This window comes from Eulemur rufifrons, chromosome 3 (genome assembly GCF_041146395.1).
Source record: "Eulemur rufifrons isolate Redbay chromosome 3, OSU_ERuf_1, whole genome shotgun sequence".
Classification (NCBI taxonomy): domain Eukaryota; kingdom Metazoa; phylum Chordata; class Mammalia; order Primates; family Lemuridae; genus Eulemur; species Eulemur rufifrons.
Genome location: NC_090985.1, coordinates 2,761,844 through 2,778,993, shown reverse-complemented (window position 1 = coordinate 2,778,993; position 17,150 = coordinate 2,761,844). Strand labels below are relative to the sequence as shown.

General features: G+C 37.6%; 1 protein-coding gene across 3 annotated transcripts in view; it reads left to right on the top strand.

Annotated features, from left to right (window-relative positions):
- EFL1 (elongation factor like GTPase 1) overlaps positions 1-17,150 on the top strand; it is a 125,206-nt gene that overhangs the window by 1,190 nt on the left and 106,866 nt on the right. For 2 of the 3 annotated variants that reach the window (XR_011233156.1, XM_069465638.1), the window contains 3 exons: positions 2,755-2,822; positions 8,517-8,601; positions 15,725-15,858. Coding sequence is in view for 2 of the 3 variants with exons in the window: in XM_069465638.1 (XP_069321739.1) it covers positions 2,755-2,822; positions 8,517-8,601; positions 15,725-15,858 (287 nt within the window). In the remaining variant the exon portion in view is untranslated. The remainder of the gene's footprint in view (positions 1-2,754; positions 2,823-8,516; positions 8,602-15,724; positions 15,859-17,150) is intronic. The other variant, XM_069465639.1, reaches the window with a different exon arrangement.

Here is a 17,150-nt window from a genome sequence, read left to right as displayed (position 1 = left end):
TCTTCTATATAGTATCACATGGTTTTTTAAACCAGGACTTGAGTTTTTGTTTTTACAGGCTTTGCATGTAAAATGTCTATAGTCTTGACATAACGTCCTCAGAGCCTGTGTTGCATGATCCTATTTAATTCAGCAGATATTTATTGAATAGCTGCTAAATTCAACATATTTTACTAAGTATGTCGGGAGGTAGAGATTTATGAGTAGGGCACCAACCCAGCAGTAGAGGTTTTAGGGGTGAGGCAGGAAAAATGAGACAAACATATGAGAAAAAAAGTAGACTATAAAGGTGGTGGAACTAGATGATTTGGAAGCTAGGAATGGGTTAGGAAAAAGGCTTCATAACATAATTAGTATTAGAGGATGATGCCTGAAGGAGGGCTCCAGATGACAGATGGGGACATCACAGGTAGGAATGTTTCAACAAAGGTGGGAGGAAATGAATGTGGTCAAAGCCCAGGGCATGGGAACGGCAGAGATAGCTAATGCGTAGTGTGTATGCTTCTGACAGATAACTGCTGTAACACCAAAGAACTCCTTCATGCTACGCCTGCCCTTGGTTTCAAACCCCTTTTTAGTTTGGGTAGCCACAGCAAAGTGATCGGAACGGGTGTGTGAAATAAAACCCATCTGCCATCCTGAAGTTGAGGGACTAGTCGATAAGGGGAAGAGGCAGGCTGGGTCATGTCTCCCAGAGCTCTTCATGCCAGCTGAGCACTAGGATAAGGGGAAGTGCTCCACCTGTGGGGTCAGGCAACCTGAATTTAGAACTCCATTTTCAAGTTTTGTACTTTGCCCTTTTGAGCTTCAGTATCCACCATCTGTAAAACAGGATGAAAACTACACCTACCTTATAGGATGTGAAAATCAAATGTGAATGATAATGAGAATCGTTCGACAGGAAGGTAAATGATTTACTGTGAAAATGATCATTTATTTTTAGGCAGCCATTGGGGGCAAGAAATAAAGCAGGGGTGATGTAATCAAATAGTACATTAGAAAGATTAGACTGGCAGACGTGCAAGTGAAGTAAGTTTGGGAACTGAAGGAAAGAGAAATAATGGATCACTTTATAGGTGAAGCCAACTGAGAATGAATGTGCAAGTCCAGTGACTAACCCCTGCCCCAATCCTCCTGCCTTAGCCTCCTGAGTAGGTAGGACCACAGGTGTGTGCCATCATGCCCAGCTGTTTTTACTTGTTGTCGGTAGAGACAGGATCTTGCAATGTTGCCCAAGGCTGATTTTGAACTCCTGGCTTCAATCAAGCCTCCCACCTAGGCCTCCTAAATTGCTGGGATTACAGGTGTACTGCTTCCAGCCTAAAAATATATGTACATATTTTTTGATTTGTGAATTAAATGATGTGGAAAGTCAATGTAGGGTGTGTGTGTAACAGATTACTTTCAATTGTCTCTTTAAAATTATGTTAAATTGCTACTATCCCAGAAAACCTATGATTCATTTATTCGACAAATATATTTATTGAATATCTTCTATATGCAAACGATTGTTCTTGTCCTAGAGACATGGCCATGAATAAAGCAAAGTTCTTGCTTTCTTGATACTTATATTGTAGAGCGATATATGCTTGCTGTACCTAGAAAGAATTTTGCTGTACTAGGTAGCAGGAAATTGATGCTCTAGGATTATATGCTGATACATTTTATTTACATGGCAAACAGCACAATATTAAAGCTCTTCAGTGTTGCCCCTGATGGGTCTCTGATTTGAGCTATTACAGAGATTCCACAGCTTTGCTGAAGTTCTTAGAGTGCAATAAAAACTTGTCTTGAAGGAAAAATCCTCCTTGTGTTTCTCCATCTCTACTACAGTAGTTATGTATACCCATGGCATTCTTTAAACAAAGTTACCTGTTTTTACCACGTGAAATTGTGTCAACTTTAGTTGTCCATAGTCTGTTTAATTAAGGTAATCATAAATGCATACTAAGTATACAAAGAATTTCTTTTGTTATAAAGTAGTTTTCTAGGTTTAGGTTTGGATACTACATTTTATTGGTAGCGACAGTGTAGTTGATGCCCTCCAGAGACTATATTGCAAACAGTAAGAGATATGGGTAGATTTCCTGAATTTCTTTGCTAAATAACTATTTTCTTAAGACAGCTCAACTGGCAAATGCCAGCTAAGGCCAAACATGGGGAAATATGGCAGAAGACTATGTTCTATTGTTTCTTGATGGTGTTTTACGCAGTATACCTTTCAGGGACAAAAATTATTGCTATCTTCTTGTCATTCTGTGCTATTAGGGCCTTAAGTTTATTAGCATAGTCACTGATGTGGATATGGGATGATTGATGTAATAATTGTGACAAACTTGGATCAAATTCTTGTAGGACAGATTATAGTAACTGTAAAAGTTGATTGTCAGATGTTCTATATTTTGATTGACATGGTGGTTTGGCTCATCACTTACTTACAAGTCTGTAGTTTTCTCTATATAAAGTCTGCCTCAATTTAAGAAAAGTTCTGTGCTTAAATAAAAGTTGCTTAACAACTTTTCAGGTGAGGTTGATGAGATCCACAGGGTTTGAGATAAGGATGCAGCACTATAGAGTGCTTCCAGGTCATATTCTGTTCGAAAGTCTACTAAGAGTCTTTCATCACCCAGCATAGATCAATAGAAATCTTTGCTAAACCAGTTCTTACAGGTATTAAATCTGTAGGAACAGTCTTTCACCCCACCCTTTCTAAAGAAGACATAGACTTGAGTTAATGTTATTTTGTTTTAACAGGAAAAACTACTCTGGCTGACTGTCTTATATCTAGTAATGGAATCATCTCCAGCCGCCTGGCAGGCAAGGTATGTTGTTATATTTGATAAATACTTGTTGCATATCAGTAAGTGTTAGCCGTCTGCAATGTGATGAACCATTTGCTGTGTCTTTCAAAGATCTAAAAAGGTATAAAGCATAGTTCTTGCATCTAAGTAGCTGCCAATCTATTTAACAAGATAAAATAGATGGTGAGAAAAACAGTTGCTTCTGTATTGCTTTCTTTTGCTTTATATTAATATTTTATAAGTGCAGAAGTGAGTTTTTGCAACAAGTCAAATGATACCTCATTGTGGAAGATTTCACCGAGATTCTTCACAGATAGATAAGTTGGTTGGTTTGAGAAGGCAGAGAAAACATCAGGTGGTGGGAAATAACATGGATAAAGGCTGATTTGTGTGTTGTGCTTGATTGGAGTGGAGCATTTGCCCTAGAGACTAGTGGGAGAGAAATTACACTGGTAGAGAGAATGTGTAAGATTATAGAAGACTTTGAAAGTTAACCTAAGTACCAAAGAAAGGCCTTAATTAAGAAGCTTGAGGATCATGACGAAAATAGTGTTTTGGGAAATAAAGAGATCTTTATTTCTAGCTGTGAGTTAAAAGGGCTTGGAATAATTTACTTGGCAGTAGAAAAATAAAGAAGTGTTCTTACTTAGGATATAATCAGCAGGATTTGTTAGGTAACAGGATACAAGAGGAGACAGAGAAGCAAAATTGAGTCAGCAAAGTAGACTTAGGAGACTTGAAGGTAGAGTTGGGCACTTGGTGTGGTTCAGTGGGGAGTTGGCCCCAAGATACTATGCAGAGGAGGCTGGAAAAAACTAGGTTGAGTGAAATAATGAAGTGGTTGTATTTTTCTCACTTGAGAAATTAGAAAAAAGTAAGTAGATGAAATAATAAAGCACAAATTAATGAAGTAGAAAATAGACATTTTATAGAAAGGATCAGTGAAGCCTAAAGTTTGTTCTTGGAAAAGATTATTAACACAGCTAACACATTTAATAATGGTGGACACATGTCATTGTACATTTAAGAAGTGAACCTTAATGTAAAGTATGGGCTTTAGTTAATGTTTCAATGTTGATTCATCGGTTGTTATAACAAATGTGTTATACCAAACAATTACAAGATGTAAATAATAGGGGAAACTGGGAGTGGGAGAAAGGGCTACATGGGAATCTCTACTTTCCAATCAGTTTTTCTGTAAACTTAAAATTGCTCTAAAAATATGAAGTCTATTAATTTAAAAAAATGACCAGCAACATAGACAAGTCATGATTATCTTGACCAGAAAACTTTGTTTTGTTTTTCATTAACATTGTTGAGGAACATTTGGTACTTGTCACTAGCTAATGTTCCTAATGTGGCTTATGTACTTGGGAAATATATAAAGTCTAGTATACATAAGTATGTTTGACTGAATGACCAATAAAAGAGTAATACAACTGACAGTTATCAGTAAGATTGATCAAGAAGAGAAGAGAGGAGGCAGAAATAAGTGATGCCAGGAAAGAAAATTCTGCAGAGATTAATAAGGTAATAATAGGACATAATGAACAAATTTATGGCAATGACCTTAAAAATGGTGAAATGCAAAAACGCCTGGAAAACGATAACTGTGTTATTGTAAGCTATCATTTGGAGTCAAGAAGAAATAGAGTCAAGAAAAAATAGAAAACTTGAATTATCTTATAGTCATTTAAGAAATTAAATTGGGCCAGGTGCAGTGGCTCACATCTATAATCTCAGCACTTTGGGAGGCCAAGGCAGGAGGATCCATTCAGGCAGGAGTTCAAGATCAGCTTGAGTAACAAATTGAGACCCTGTCTCTACAAGAAATAAAAAAAATTAGCCGGCATGGTGGCATGTGACTGTAGTCCTAGCTACTTGGGAGGCTGAGAGAGGAGGATTGCTTGAGCTCAGGAGTTTGAGGTGTGTAGTGAACTCTGATGATGCCACTGCACTCTGCCCTGGGTGACAGAGTAAGATCCTGTCTCAGGAAGGAAGGAAGGAAGGAAGGAAAGGAGGGAGAGAGGAAGGAGGAAAGGAAGGAGAGGGAGAGAAAGAAATTGAATTGATGGGTAAAAACTTTCCACAAAGAAAAGGCCCAGATGGTTTAATTGTCTAGTTTTACCAGATATTTGAGGAACAAATAATTTCAGTTCTACTAGAACCATTTCAGAATACAGGGGAGGAAAACCCAACAACAGGCAATAGTCTCCAAATCACTTGACGGTAACATACATAACTTTGATACCAGAAGTCCATTAAGACTTATACAAAACAGAAAAATTCCATGCCAACGTCATGGTTGTGGATATAAAAATCATAACCCTCATTAGCAAACTGAATCCAGCATTGTATAACAAGTTCTTCATAACCAAATAGAGTTTATCTGGAGAAATTCAAGATTGGTTTAACATGTAATTTCACCATGTTAATGGATTAAAGAAAGAAAATCACGATCCTTTCAGTAGATACAAAAGACATTTAAGAAAGCTTAACATCTCTTATGGTAAAACTTCTTTACAATGTAGGTTACACAAGGGAACTTCTGTAATGTGATATGGGATATTTACCCAAAGAACCCACAGTGAAGATTAAGCTTAATGATGAAGTGTTGAAACTTTTCTATTTAGAGTCAGGAACAAGGCAAGAATGGTTATTGTACTTTCTGCTCATTGTATGATAACTTCTATTTTATATTGTACTAAAGGTTCTAGCTGCAGTAAGAAGGCAAGAAAGAAAAATAAAAAGTGTGAATTTTGGAAAGGAGGAAACATCATATTAATAATAGATGATATGACTTTATAGAAAGTTCAAATGAGTATGTAGATAAATTGCTAGGTTATTAAGAATTTAGCAGGTTTTAGGATTCAAAAATACTTGAAATGAAATGTACATGAGCAACAGATAATATAGAGCCATTTAAAAATACATACCATTTAAAAAGCATAAAAAATGTACTTATGAGATATAGGAGACAACTTAAATGGAGAGATACACTATGTTCGTGTATTGGCCGAGTTGGTATTTTAAAAAATGACAATTTTTTAATGTTGACTTATAGAGTCAGCAGTTCTTGTAAAAATTCCAATAGTTTTGAATTTGGACTTGATATGCTGATTTTAAAATTAATACAGAAGAGCAAATAAACCAGTAATAACCAAGACACATCTGAAGAAGAGTAGGGTTGGAAACATGTCTTATCTGATGGCAAAACTTATGATAAACTTATTATATCTTGTGGTTTGTAATCAGCTGAGGCGTAAAATTGACTGATGGCCCAGAATGGTAACCCTAGAAACAGACACACACATATGTACGCTGACATTTCAGATCTGTGGAGAAAAGATGAACCTCTCAAATGGTCCGTGGGCATTTAATTATCCATGTACAGGGGACAAAACTGGATTTCTGCTTAACACCACATACAGAAATCCATTGCACATAGTTAAAATATTTATATGTGAAATGCAAAACTAAAAAGTTTTTAGGAAATAATGTAGGGTAATACTTTTATGACCAAAAGGGAAGAGTTCTTAGGACAAAAATGTCAAACTATTACATAAGATGTTAATTTAATTACTTTAAATTAAGAACATATTTATCAAAGATACCATAAAGAAAGTGAAAAAAATAAGCCTGGTAACTAGGGGAAAATATTAATAACACATATAACTGACGAAGGACTAATATTCAGAGACTATAACTATCTCCTATCTAAAACATAATAAACCTGTAGTACAACCAGTAGGAAGATGGAAAAAAATCATGTGCAGGAAACTCACAGAAAAGGAATGTTAAATGGCCAATACAATAAACTTATAAAAGGATACTGGGTCCCCTTAATAATAGGAGAAATGTAAATTAAAACCACAAGATGTTATTTATCACCTACCTGATATAAAAAATAAAGTCCAGCTATGTCAAGTGTTGTCAGTGTTATGGAGCATCAAAGGCACTATTCCACTGTTGAGAGTGTGGATCAGTCCAACTAATATGGAAAATAATTTGGAAATATTTAGTCAGGTTGAAGATGTGCAAATTTAATAACTCAGAAATTCCACTCCTAGGTAGTGTGCAAGAGACCCCTCACTGTTCATATCAGCTCAGTGACAGTTACAAAAAAACTGGAATCAGTCTACGTGTCCATCACGAATAGAACAGGTAAATGAGTGTGGTAGATTTGTGAGGTGGAGTACTACAGTGATGAACATGAGTGAATTATAACTATATCCATTAACATGGGTGAATCTCAGGAATATAATATCGAATAAAGAAAAAGTGACAGAACAGTATATTTAGTGTGATTACATTTATATAAGGCTTAAAACTTGCAACTCAAGATGATATCTTCTTTAGTGAGACATTCATTTTTTTTAAAATTATAAAGAAAGAGAATGATCAAGGTAAAGTTCAGGATAGTGGTTACCTACCTATGAGCCAGGGACACGGGGGACTTCAAAAGTAGCAGAAACTTTTTTTTCTTTCTTAAATAGGACAGCACATACACAGGTGTTCATTGTATTGTTATTGTTTGTGTGTTATACATGTTTTGTACTAATTCAGTGCTTAAAAACATACTCATTTACAAGAGGAACAAGGGACTGAAACTTTTTGAATAAGGCCTGTCTGAGAGATTGGAGAGGTGAAAGGAAACCAGCAGTGGAATCTAAGTAGGGAAACTTTGAGATTTCAGACTCTTGGAACAATTTCACATATGCACGAGAGCACACATGCACACAGAAGGTGATTAACTATGTGTTAATCTGGAATCAAGAAAAGTGAGGATCGAAAAAGATTATTGTGTTTGTTCACGAGGTCATTGGTACCTTTTAGGACTTTGGTTTTGCCAGAGCTGAGAAATGAAAACCTTTCTGAAAATTAATGAATTAATATGGATGAATAAATGTGGCAATCTCATATCAATAAATTATTCTCAAGGCTTTTGAATGAAAGAAATGAATGAGGATAAAGGTTAAGAATTTTTCAAAAATTTGACAGTGGAAAGAAGGCAGGGCAAGGAAAAGATCATTCTGGAGAGGGAGGAAAGAGGCTAGTGTGGTGCTTAGGGCTGAGGAGTTGGAAAGGGATGGGGTATTCAGTTAAGCCACTGTTAGTATCGATAAAGGGCGAAGCCAGATGATTTGAGATACAGGCCCTTGTTTGTGGGCATTAAAGCTTTGTGACAGTCATCAGCAAAGTGGTTATATTATATATATTTTCTATTGTATTCTTTTTTTTAAATGTTTAAAATTTATTAATTTGGGAAAGGGAGTAAAGGCTTCTCCTACTTCTAGAGACCTTCTGTTTCAGTCTCTGCTCATAATTTGTGGAACAGCCCATGAATAGGAAAAGAATGGCTGTGTTCTTGATAAATGGAAGGAATTTCCCCAAATACTACTTTCTGTGAATTTTTCTTGGACTACCCAAACGTTCATAGCAGGAATTTGGATAAGCAACACTCTGGGGAGGGCATGCAGTGTTTGAATACATTTGTGAGTTCCTGGTGGTAATATTTTTCAATTTGTCATGTTGTCTTCCCCTCAACCAACTTCCCTTCTCCGGGCCCCTGTCCTCCTCCCCCCCCCCCCCCCCCAAAGAAAAGGCTCTGTAGTTTAAAATTTAAGTATTTAAAACAAAAATCTGAATCAGTCAATTTTAATATTACGTTTTAATTCATTGGGAAGTAAGGATGCATATGTTGCATTTTTCCAGTTAAGGTACATGGACAGCAGAGAAGACGAACAAATCCGAGGGATCACTATGAAATCCAGTGCGATTTCACTACATTATGCAACAGGTAAAGCAATCTGTGTTTTAAAGAAAAAAAGTTTTGCATCTTTCGTGTCCTCCCTTCTCTTTCTGAATTAATTGCATGCCACAAGTTCTTTGCTTTAAATTCTACATATTTCATTCTGGCCTCTCCAAATGCTCTGTCATCAGAGTCAGGCTGTCCAGGCTTGGATGCGTATGGGAACCTCTGACTGGCGAGGGCAGAAGAAATGGCAGTTCCCACTTGCCCCCTCGAACAGGTGACTGTATGGATTTCTTCACAAGGAAAGCCAGGAGCCCTAGGACTTTGCTGCCTCAGCCTTAATGTTTCGTTTCCTGGCTGGATCCTTGTTCTGCTCCCTGGCCTGCAGATGAGATTTGCAGTCGCCTTTGCTACTTAATGGTAGATTGCCATGGTCAGACTCACTCGCTGTCCCCAAATGAGGATGCCATTTTGATGGTAACACTTGTAGCAGTTTATCAGACAGAAGTAGTCTTACAAGTGTGTGAGGCACATGTTTACTGATACTCACCAAAAAATTTGGATTAGTGAAGAAAATGCCAGCAACCTAAATGCCAGTAGAATGGTTAAATAAACCGATGCATCCATGCTGTGAAATACTGTGCAGCTGTTAAAACAGATGTTTGACCTGTGTGTAATTGTATGGGAAAAAATGGTGTGTTGAGACAAAAAAGCAAGTTGCAGAGTATTTTGGTAAGATGTGAATGTGTTTGGGTAATAAAAATATATTCTGTATGCAGGTGAAGTCTCTGGAAGGATACATCCCAAACCCCGTTTAACACTAGTTATCTCCAGGGGCTCTATTATGGCAAAACGTGCTCTTTTTAAAATATCTATTTCTGTACTGTTTGAAAATTTTATACAAAATGTATATTTTTATAATTAGAAGAAAATAATAAAGATATATTTTATTTCCCTAATGGACCGCCCTGTGGTTCATCCTTCGCAGTGTCATATCTCTGGCACTGGCACCAAGGGAGGTACTGTGTGGGGCATGGCTGTTGTACCAGACCAGTTTTGAAGCTCTTACACACATGAATTCCCAATGTTTAATATTTAAGGTAATGCTTTATTTTTTTTAAAAACTTCCTCTCACATTTTAAAGGGGATGGCCTCATTCTGTGATCTAGACAATGGGGTCAAGGTCTGTTTCTTATCTCTCATTTTATAGATTTCATTTTGTAGCCTGCCTTCTTCCATACTCAGCTTATTAGTTTGTTTTTATTTGAAGATTCCTCTAGTGTTGATTTTAGTTGCTCTGCTCTCGACTTTGTCTCCAGTCCTCCTACCCCCTCTCCCTTTTAACCGCTTCCTTAAGGTTTAATTTATATGCTATAAAATTCACCCACTCCAGTTCACTTTTGGCTTTCTGGTATAGTATTGTAGGAGACTGGCTATAGGATCCTGGGAATGGAATGGTCTACCCTCTCTTTGTCGAGCTTTGTGACCTTGAGCTGCCTCACACTCAGATTGTTGTAGATATGATTCTTTGATTGCAAAGAACAGAGACAAAGCTAGCTTGGGTTGGGGTGGAATAGCTTATTGAAAGAATATGTGTAAAATGATGTTGGAAATATTCACAAAAATTGAAAAACAGGAATCTTATTGGAGTGATGTCTCATAGAAGTTGGAGCCACGTTTTGATTCTGGATCCAAGATGGCCCTGGAGACCACATTAGTAAAAGTTTATGGATCCTCTTTCTGGAACTCCACTGTTGTCCCTGGGTTTGGTGTTTTTTTCTCTCTGCTATTATCCTATACGTCTCTTCTCTATTCATAGCTTTTACCTACTTGTCATATGTCCATCTTCCTACACTAACCTTGCCCTGACTCCTTATCACTACTATCTGTTCTTCCACCTTATTTCTGTTGCTTACTGCTTCACTCTCTTGTGTTTCTGAGCACACAGTCTCGAGAGCAGGATGTGGCTCAGCCTTTTATGCCAGGCCATTGCAGAAGTTTCACCTAGAGCAAGGAGTAGCTGCCCTTGGTTGGGTAGTCACCTCGTAGTCCATTTGGTGGTGATTGGAGTGGAGTCATAAAGTATCAAACATGTTTCTCTGTAAGCATGTCAAGCATGACATGACTGCCTAGAAGGGACTTTGGGCTAGGCAGTGACCATACTTGACAATGCAGAGCCTTGTTTTCAAAATCTACAAAGTGGGGATGGAAGTTGGGAACGTTGACTGAGACATAACCTCTTAGAACACCTCAGCCTATCCCTCATGCCTTCTTCCATGATTTCAGCAGACATCATTACTTTCTTTTCACAGAAAAGGGAAGACTTCTCAACTGCTTGCCATTGAACCTCAAACTGTGATGGTATGGGCATTTTTTGCCTACCTCTTATCATTGGGAAAGACCTATGTTCTGAACTTATTTTCTATTTATGATCTTTTCTCCTATGTCTTCAGCCTTTCTTTCTGTACTGTTTCCTACTTGGCAGCTTTTAAGCATGCATAAGTCTGCCTTGCCTTAAAAAATACGTATATGCTTTTAGCCCCACATCCCCCTGCACATTCCCTTTTCCCCCTTCCTAGTCAGTTACTGCTATTACTCTCTCACCTGCTCTGATAATGGGACCTGGGCCTTAGAGTAATGACACACATTAGCAATGTGCAATTGAGTGGAAGACAGTTGGTCCTTGATCTATGACTCTCCCTTCGGGGTGATGGAGAAAAATTAGTGAAATTCCAAGAAGTGAACATAAATCTTTTTTTACTCTGGGGTTTCTTATTCTAGGTCTTATTCCTAGATCCTTCCAAGCAAAAATGCCAATAAGCAAAGGAATCAAGACAATGTGGATGTGTAATTAATAGATTTACTACCTATGCAGCAGGACTTGAAAGGTGGTGTTCTTAGTGATGTCAGAGTTCACAGTGTGGCCGCAGTACTGGGTAGCTGATGTGGACTCACATTATACTGGGAAAGACCAAAAGTGAACGAGGTAAACCATAATCAGAAGTGGCCTGTACATGGTGTAGTTTGTTTCATGTTGGAGAAAGGTCTGGAGAGTCCTTTGGGATGGGTTTGTGCAGCAAAAAAAGAAAATTTGTTTGCTATTCATAGTTGTTTCTAGATCATTGTTCTCTTTCTCCTCCCTAAACCATATCGCTTTTGACACATACCATCAGCGTCAACCACCCATGACCTCTTGTGGCAGCTTCTCATAAAGACAGAGTTTGGTTACCTTGTTACCTATGTCAGCACATGGGAGATAAAATGCATCCTATTGTGCTTTATAACTCTGTCAAATAATAAACTATATTAATTGATTTATAACTTAGTTTTATATATTAATTTAAAATGTAAAAGGATAGTGGTATTTTCTATGGAGGGAGACTTGTGATTACTGTATAGTTGGGATATAACTTATGTACATAATTGTTATATGTTCATATATGAAGAATTTAGTCAGGAACATATCCTCAGATAACTCAGGTTCTGCCTGTATTCCTGTTATTTTTGTTGTTAGATACATTTTCTTCTACCAATACACTGCAGCATTAAAGACACTTGCATGAAGTTCAGATCTTCGTCCATAATTTGAGTTTTTCTCTGTTCCTTTATTTTAAGGAAAGTTTTCTCTTATCAGCTTTCTATGTATTGTATGCTTTACTGAACATTTCCAATGTTTTGGAAATTGCACACTAAACTTACGTGAAGTTTTACTGTTCACAGAAGAGATATTTTGGCAGGTGATGGTGACAAATGTGCACTTTCTATGAAACAATTATCCGTGATACTCTAAAACCATGAGCAAGGGAGAGATTCTTTTCCATAACTCCCTATTAGCAACAAAAATTGCCTGCAAGATATCCCCAATAATTCAGGCCTTCCAACATTTTTTTTTTCTTCAGTTGCCCAGAACATAAAAAAATCGGATTGTTGCTTGGCTGTTTAGATCAGCCCCCTGAAATGAAGAGATTTTTTTTTTTTTTGGAATGCCTGGGAAATAAGGCAGCAGAAATTTGTGTCCCTGAATGCTGTAGCAGGCATTAGTTCAATACACAGCTTCAGGACTGTGTTACAAATCAGATTATTCAGCATGCTTAAAAAATTTTGTCTCTGAGAAGTGTTATGTCTTCTAAAGTTTTTAAAGAATTTTGTGTTAGTAGTAATAATATCTAGCATAGTAAACCCTAATTTTCAACATATTTTTAAATTTGATCTTCATAGGCAAAAGTGGTAGATGGCATTCAAGAAAACAAGTTTTAAAATGGCATAATGTGGCTAAAGGCACAGCAAAAGAGCTGTGCTTATGACCCTTTTTTTCCTCTAATGGATAGAGGACTTCTTTCCCTCTACCTTTGAAACTTAATTTGAAGTTATCTGGAAAAGGTTAAGATGAAAAAGGCATTGAAAGGGGAGATGGAGGCTTGGCTCTGAGCTGAGCTTGGCCTTTGCCAGCTGTGTGACTAACCACAGCACTTCCTCTTTCTCACTGTTGAATAAATTTGAGAAACTCTAGGTTAAACAGAGTTGGACAGGCTTTTTTATTACAAGGTTTCTCTGAACCTTTAACATGTACATGTGTTGTGAGCTCGAAAGCCAGCTGTATTTCCCAGCTGTAGTATTGGATCACACACTCTGATTTTCAGGATGTAATTTTCAGGTGGAAACACTGGTTCTATCACTAGGTTTCTGTTCCCTTTTAGCTCTGAACCTGCCATCCCTGAATGAATTTTAAAGGGTCTGGAAATTAGGGGGGGATAGGTAGGTAGGTGTTAATTTTTCTGGTATACTCTAAAAGGTGTGTAACCCCAATTAAAGATAAGAGCACTATTTTATAGAAACCCTGAGACTTCTGTATGAGTGCATTTTTAGAATCTGTAAAGAACTTGGTAGGACACTCAGTCACTGAAACGTCTGTATTGGGTCCAGGTAGTATCACAGAGAAAGGATGGGAAAATGCTTGTAGTTCTCCACCCTAAAGTGGAGTTTAGTTAAATGAACAAGCAAGTGTTTCCTCAGCTGCAAAGTGATGAGATCATTAGATAGACCTGGCTGTGCTTCTGGCTTGCTGCCTTTGTGACCTTGGTTAATCTCTCACCTTTTGGGGGCTTCGGCATGTTTATCCATGAAATGAAGGGTTAGGCTAAGAAAATGCTGAGTGATTGCAAGAATCTCACAGCTTTTGCTTTATATGATAGGCCCCCGAACCATGCTAGACTTACTCATCTTTCTCTGATTCATTCAGTTGAGACAATGGTGCTTATCCAGGAGGGCCACTGGAGGAACCAGTGCCGTGAGACCTGACAGTGAAAGGCTTGATTAAGTCACAGTGGGCCAGGGCTCCAGGCCCCTTGTTATTTGACTTCTTTGATTTGCTTTGGAGGTGTCCTGTCTTCTGGTTGGAACCTTCCCTGGTGGTTGTAGCGGAACAAGGACTCCCTTATAAAGCAGTTTGTGTGACAAGACCAGGAGGCTGGGGGAGGAGTGGTGCTGAGGAAGACAGTCTGACGCTAACTGGTGGCAGTCCTTCCCACTGAGCCCCGGTTCACCTTGGAGTCCTTCACCCAGCGTTCTGGGAATTCACTACCAGTGGATAAAATTGACTGCCATCCAGAGGGTAGTGGTTAAAGGTACGGTCTTTAGAGTAAGATGGGTTTCAGCTTCTGCTCTATCAGTTTGAATTGTTTGATCTTAGACAGTTAACCTTGGAGTTGGGTTCTAGCTGGATGTCCTTGAGAAAGATACTTAACTTTTCTGTTGTCCTAGTTACCAGCTCTATAAAATTGGGCTAGTGGTAGTACTACTACTGTAAAGGGTTATTGTAAGTAACGTTAGATAATGTCTGTAATATGCTTAGAACAATGCCAGGCACAAATAGTCCACAAATGCTGGCTCTGGTTGTGGTTATTGTGGTGGTGTTTTATCATCGTCAGTATCACTTATGGCACAGGTCAAGTCATTAAAATTACACTGGGGAAAATCCTTTAAATAACCCGTAAATTACAGGTTGGGTATCATAAATCCAAAAATCCGAAATGCAGAATGTTCCAAAATCCAAAACTTTTTGAGCACTAATATAATGCTCAAAGGAGTCATTTTGGATTTCAGATTTTTGGATTTGGGATGCTTAACTTGTAAATAAAAGCAAATATTCCAAAATCTGAAATCCAAAACTCTTTTGTCCTATACATTTGGGATAAGGGTTACTCAACTGTATACACTCAACCCTATAGTAAATCTTGAGCACATTGAAGTTAAACTCAGTTAAACACTGAATTAAGGGGAGGAGCAAAAATGAAGTATGTTTGAGCATTTAAATAATTATTTTTCCTTTAAAGAGAATGATATCAAATTTAATAGTAATGGGGAATGAGTGTAGAATTCTGTTTTTCTCGATGGTTTACTAAATTATGTTTTAACGATAAATGTCTGTAACCTAGAGTGACCAATTTTGGGGGGAGGGGCAGGGTTTGCTGGGGATTAAGGGCTGTGATAGGATGTAGGAATTTTAGTGCTAAAACCAGACAGATCAGGATGAGTTGTCACCCTACTCTAGACTTAATACATTTGCTTTTTATGAATATTAAAGGAGATAATATATATGAGAGCAAATAGCACACTGCTTGGCACATAGTAACCGCTCTGTAAGTTTTTGTAGAATTGAGTATAAATCTTGATTGGGCAGATATAAATACACTGTTCTTTGAGAAAGTGTACAGAAGAACTTGGCCAACTGCTTTATGTCGTTTTAAATTGGCATTTTTGGCCCCTGTGAACAGCTTTCACTCTCAGGCCCCTAGGCATTCGTTTCTTTCAGTCTCAATGTCCTAATCTGTAAAATGAGAATAGTAATATGTATCTACTGAGGATATGGTAAGGATTTAATAATGTGAGATTAGCACACTGAAAGTGTTTAGCACAGTGCCTTGCTCCCACTAAGCTCTTAATAAGTGGTAACTATTAGAATAATAAAGTCCTTTATCATTTTATGTAGATGCTATTTGAAATCAGTAGTCCCTTGAGTGGGAAAAGTTAGAATGAGAGCTGTTGATTGAGCTTTTGGCTCCTTTAGCTTTGTTCAGTTTTTTCTTAGAAACTTTCTTATTCTAGAATTCCTGAGGAAGAATATTGCATACCTGCACAACTGAAATGTGTGTTTCTAATTTTATTTCAGGTAATGAGGAGTACCTGATTAATCTGATAGACTCTCCAGGACATGTGGATTTTTCCTCAGAAGTGTCAACAGCTGTTCGCATTTGTGATGGGTGCATTATTGTGGTAGATGCCGTGGAAGGAGTCTGTCCGCAGGTAATGGATGGTAATGTGAAAATATTTAAGTGGTTAAAGAAGGTGGGGAAATAGGAGGAACCCTTGTTGATTACTCTGTGCCACTTTAGGCATTTCATTGACAGTCAGAACATCGGTTTTATATTTCACACTTGGTAATGTTCCGGTCTGTGATGGAGTAAATCACCAGAGTTTTGAAGGGATCTTAGACATGGTGATTTTAACTTTAGATATTTTGGATTGAAGTGTCTATGATATCCTTTTAGAGAGGGACTTAGCAAAAATGGGAGAAATGTTGAATTTGGAGAGGATCTGGAGGTTTTACTCCAATGGAGAAGGTTTTGGAATCGTGAGAGATTGCTGATACTAAGATATTGAGCTAGTTCTCCTCTGGGAAAAATTCTCTTCTGTTGGTGTCTCAGTCTACACATCTGTTTCACCTACTTACACACACACGCACACTCCCTTTGTACTTCTCTTTCTTATTCTTCCATGTCCTTAATCCAGGGTTTCTCATCTGTTCCACCAAAGTTAGAAAACTCACCCCTAAGGCCACAGTGAACTTAGAGCTTTGGTGGGGATGGAGCTCAAAGTGCCCAAGTTAGTTTCTTTTAATAATTTTTTTTCAAAACTTATGTTTTATCTTAAAAAAAAAAAAAAAACACGATTGTATTCTACTCCTTAACATACATATTTGTTTTAATGTTTTTTTAAAAGAATAGTACAAGATTTAAATTACTCAAATGAGGGAAATCTGATATTCTAAGAAGGTATACTATGATTATCCTGTAGCCTCCCCTCGGCTGTCCCCTAATGGCACAGGTACCCAACTTGAGAAGCACAGCCTCAATCTGTGTAGTGTCTTATGTATCCTGACAGGATAAGTGAAACTCACACGCCTGACTTTAAAATAGTAGATTAGAGGTTACCTTTAAGAGATCAGGGAGGTGCAGACAGGGGACTTCCTGGAGAAATGTTTTATGATATTTTTTTATTTATGTGCTGGTAACATGAGTTTTTATTTTATAATTTTTCAGTTAACTCTGTGTACGTGTGTGTGTGTGTGTGTGTCTGTAGACACACCAAACCCTTCATATCTTTGGATAATTTTATTTATCCTTCTTAAATAAACTGTCATTTCCATAGAGGTAAGGATGGTTTCTTGTCTGCAGTCCTTTGTTACCGTGCTGTATATATACTTTGTGAATGCCTCATGAATACCTTTGTCTGACTGGCATAGTCTGAGTTGTGATAAAGGAATATGAGAGTAGTTTTAATTATTTCTAATTATTTCCAATCATGAGTTTTACATT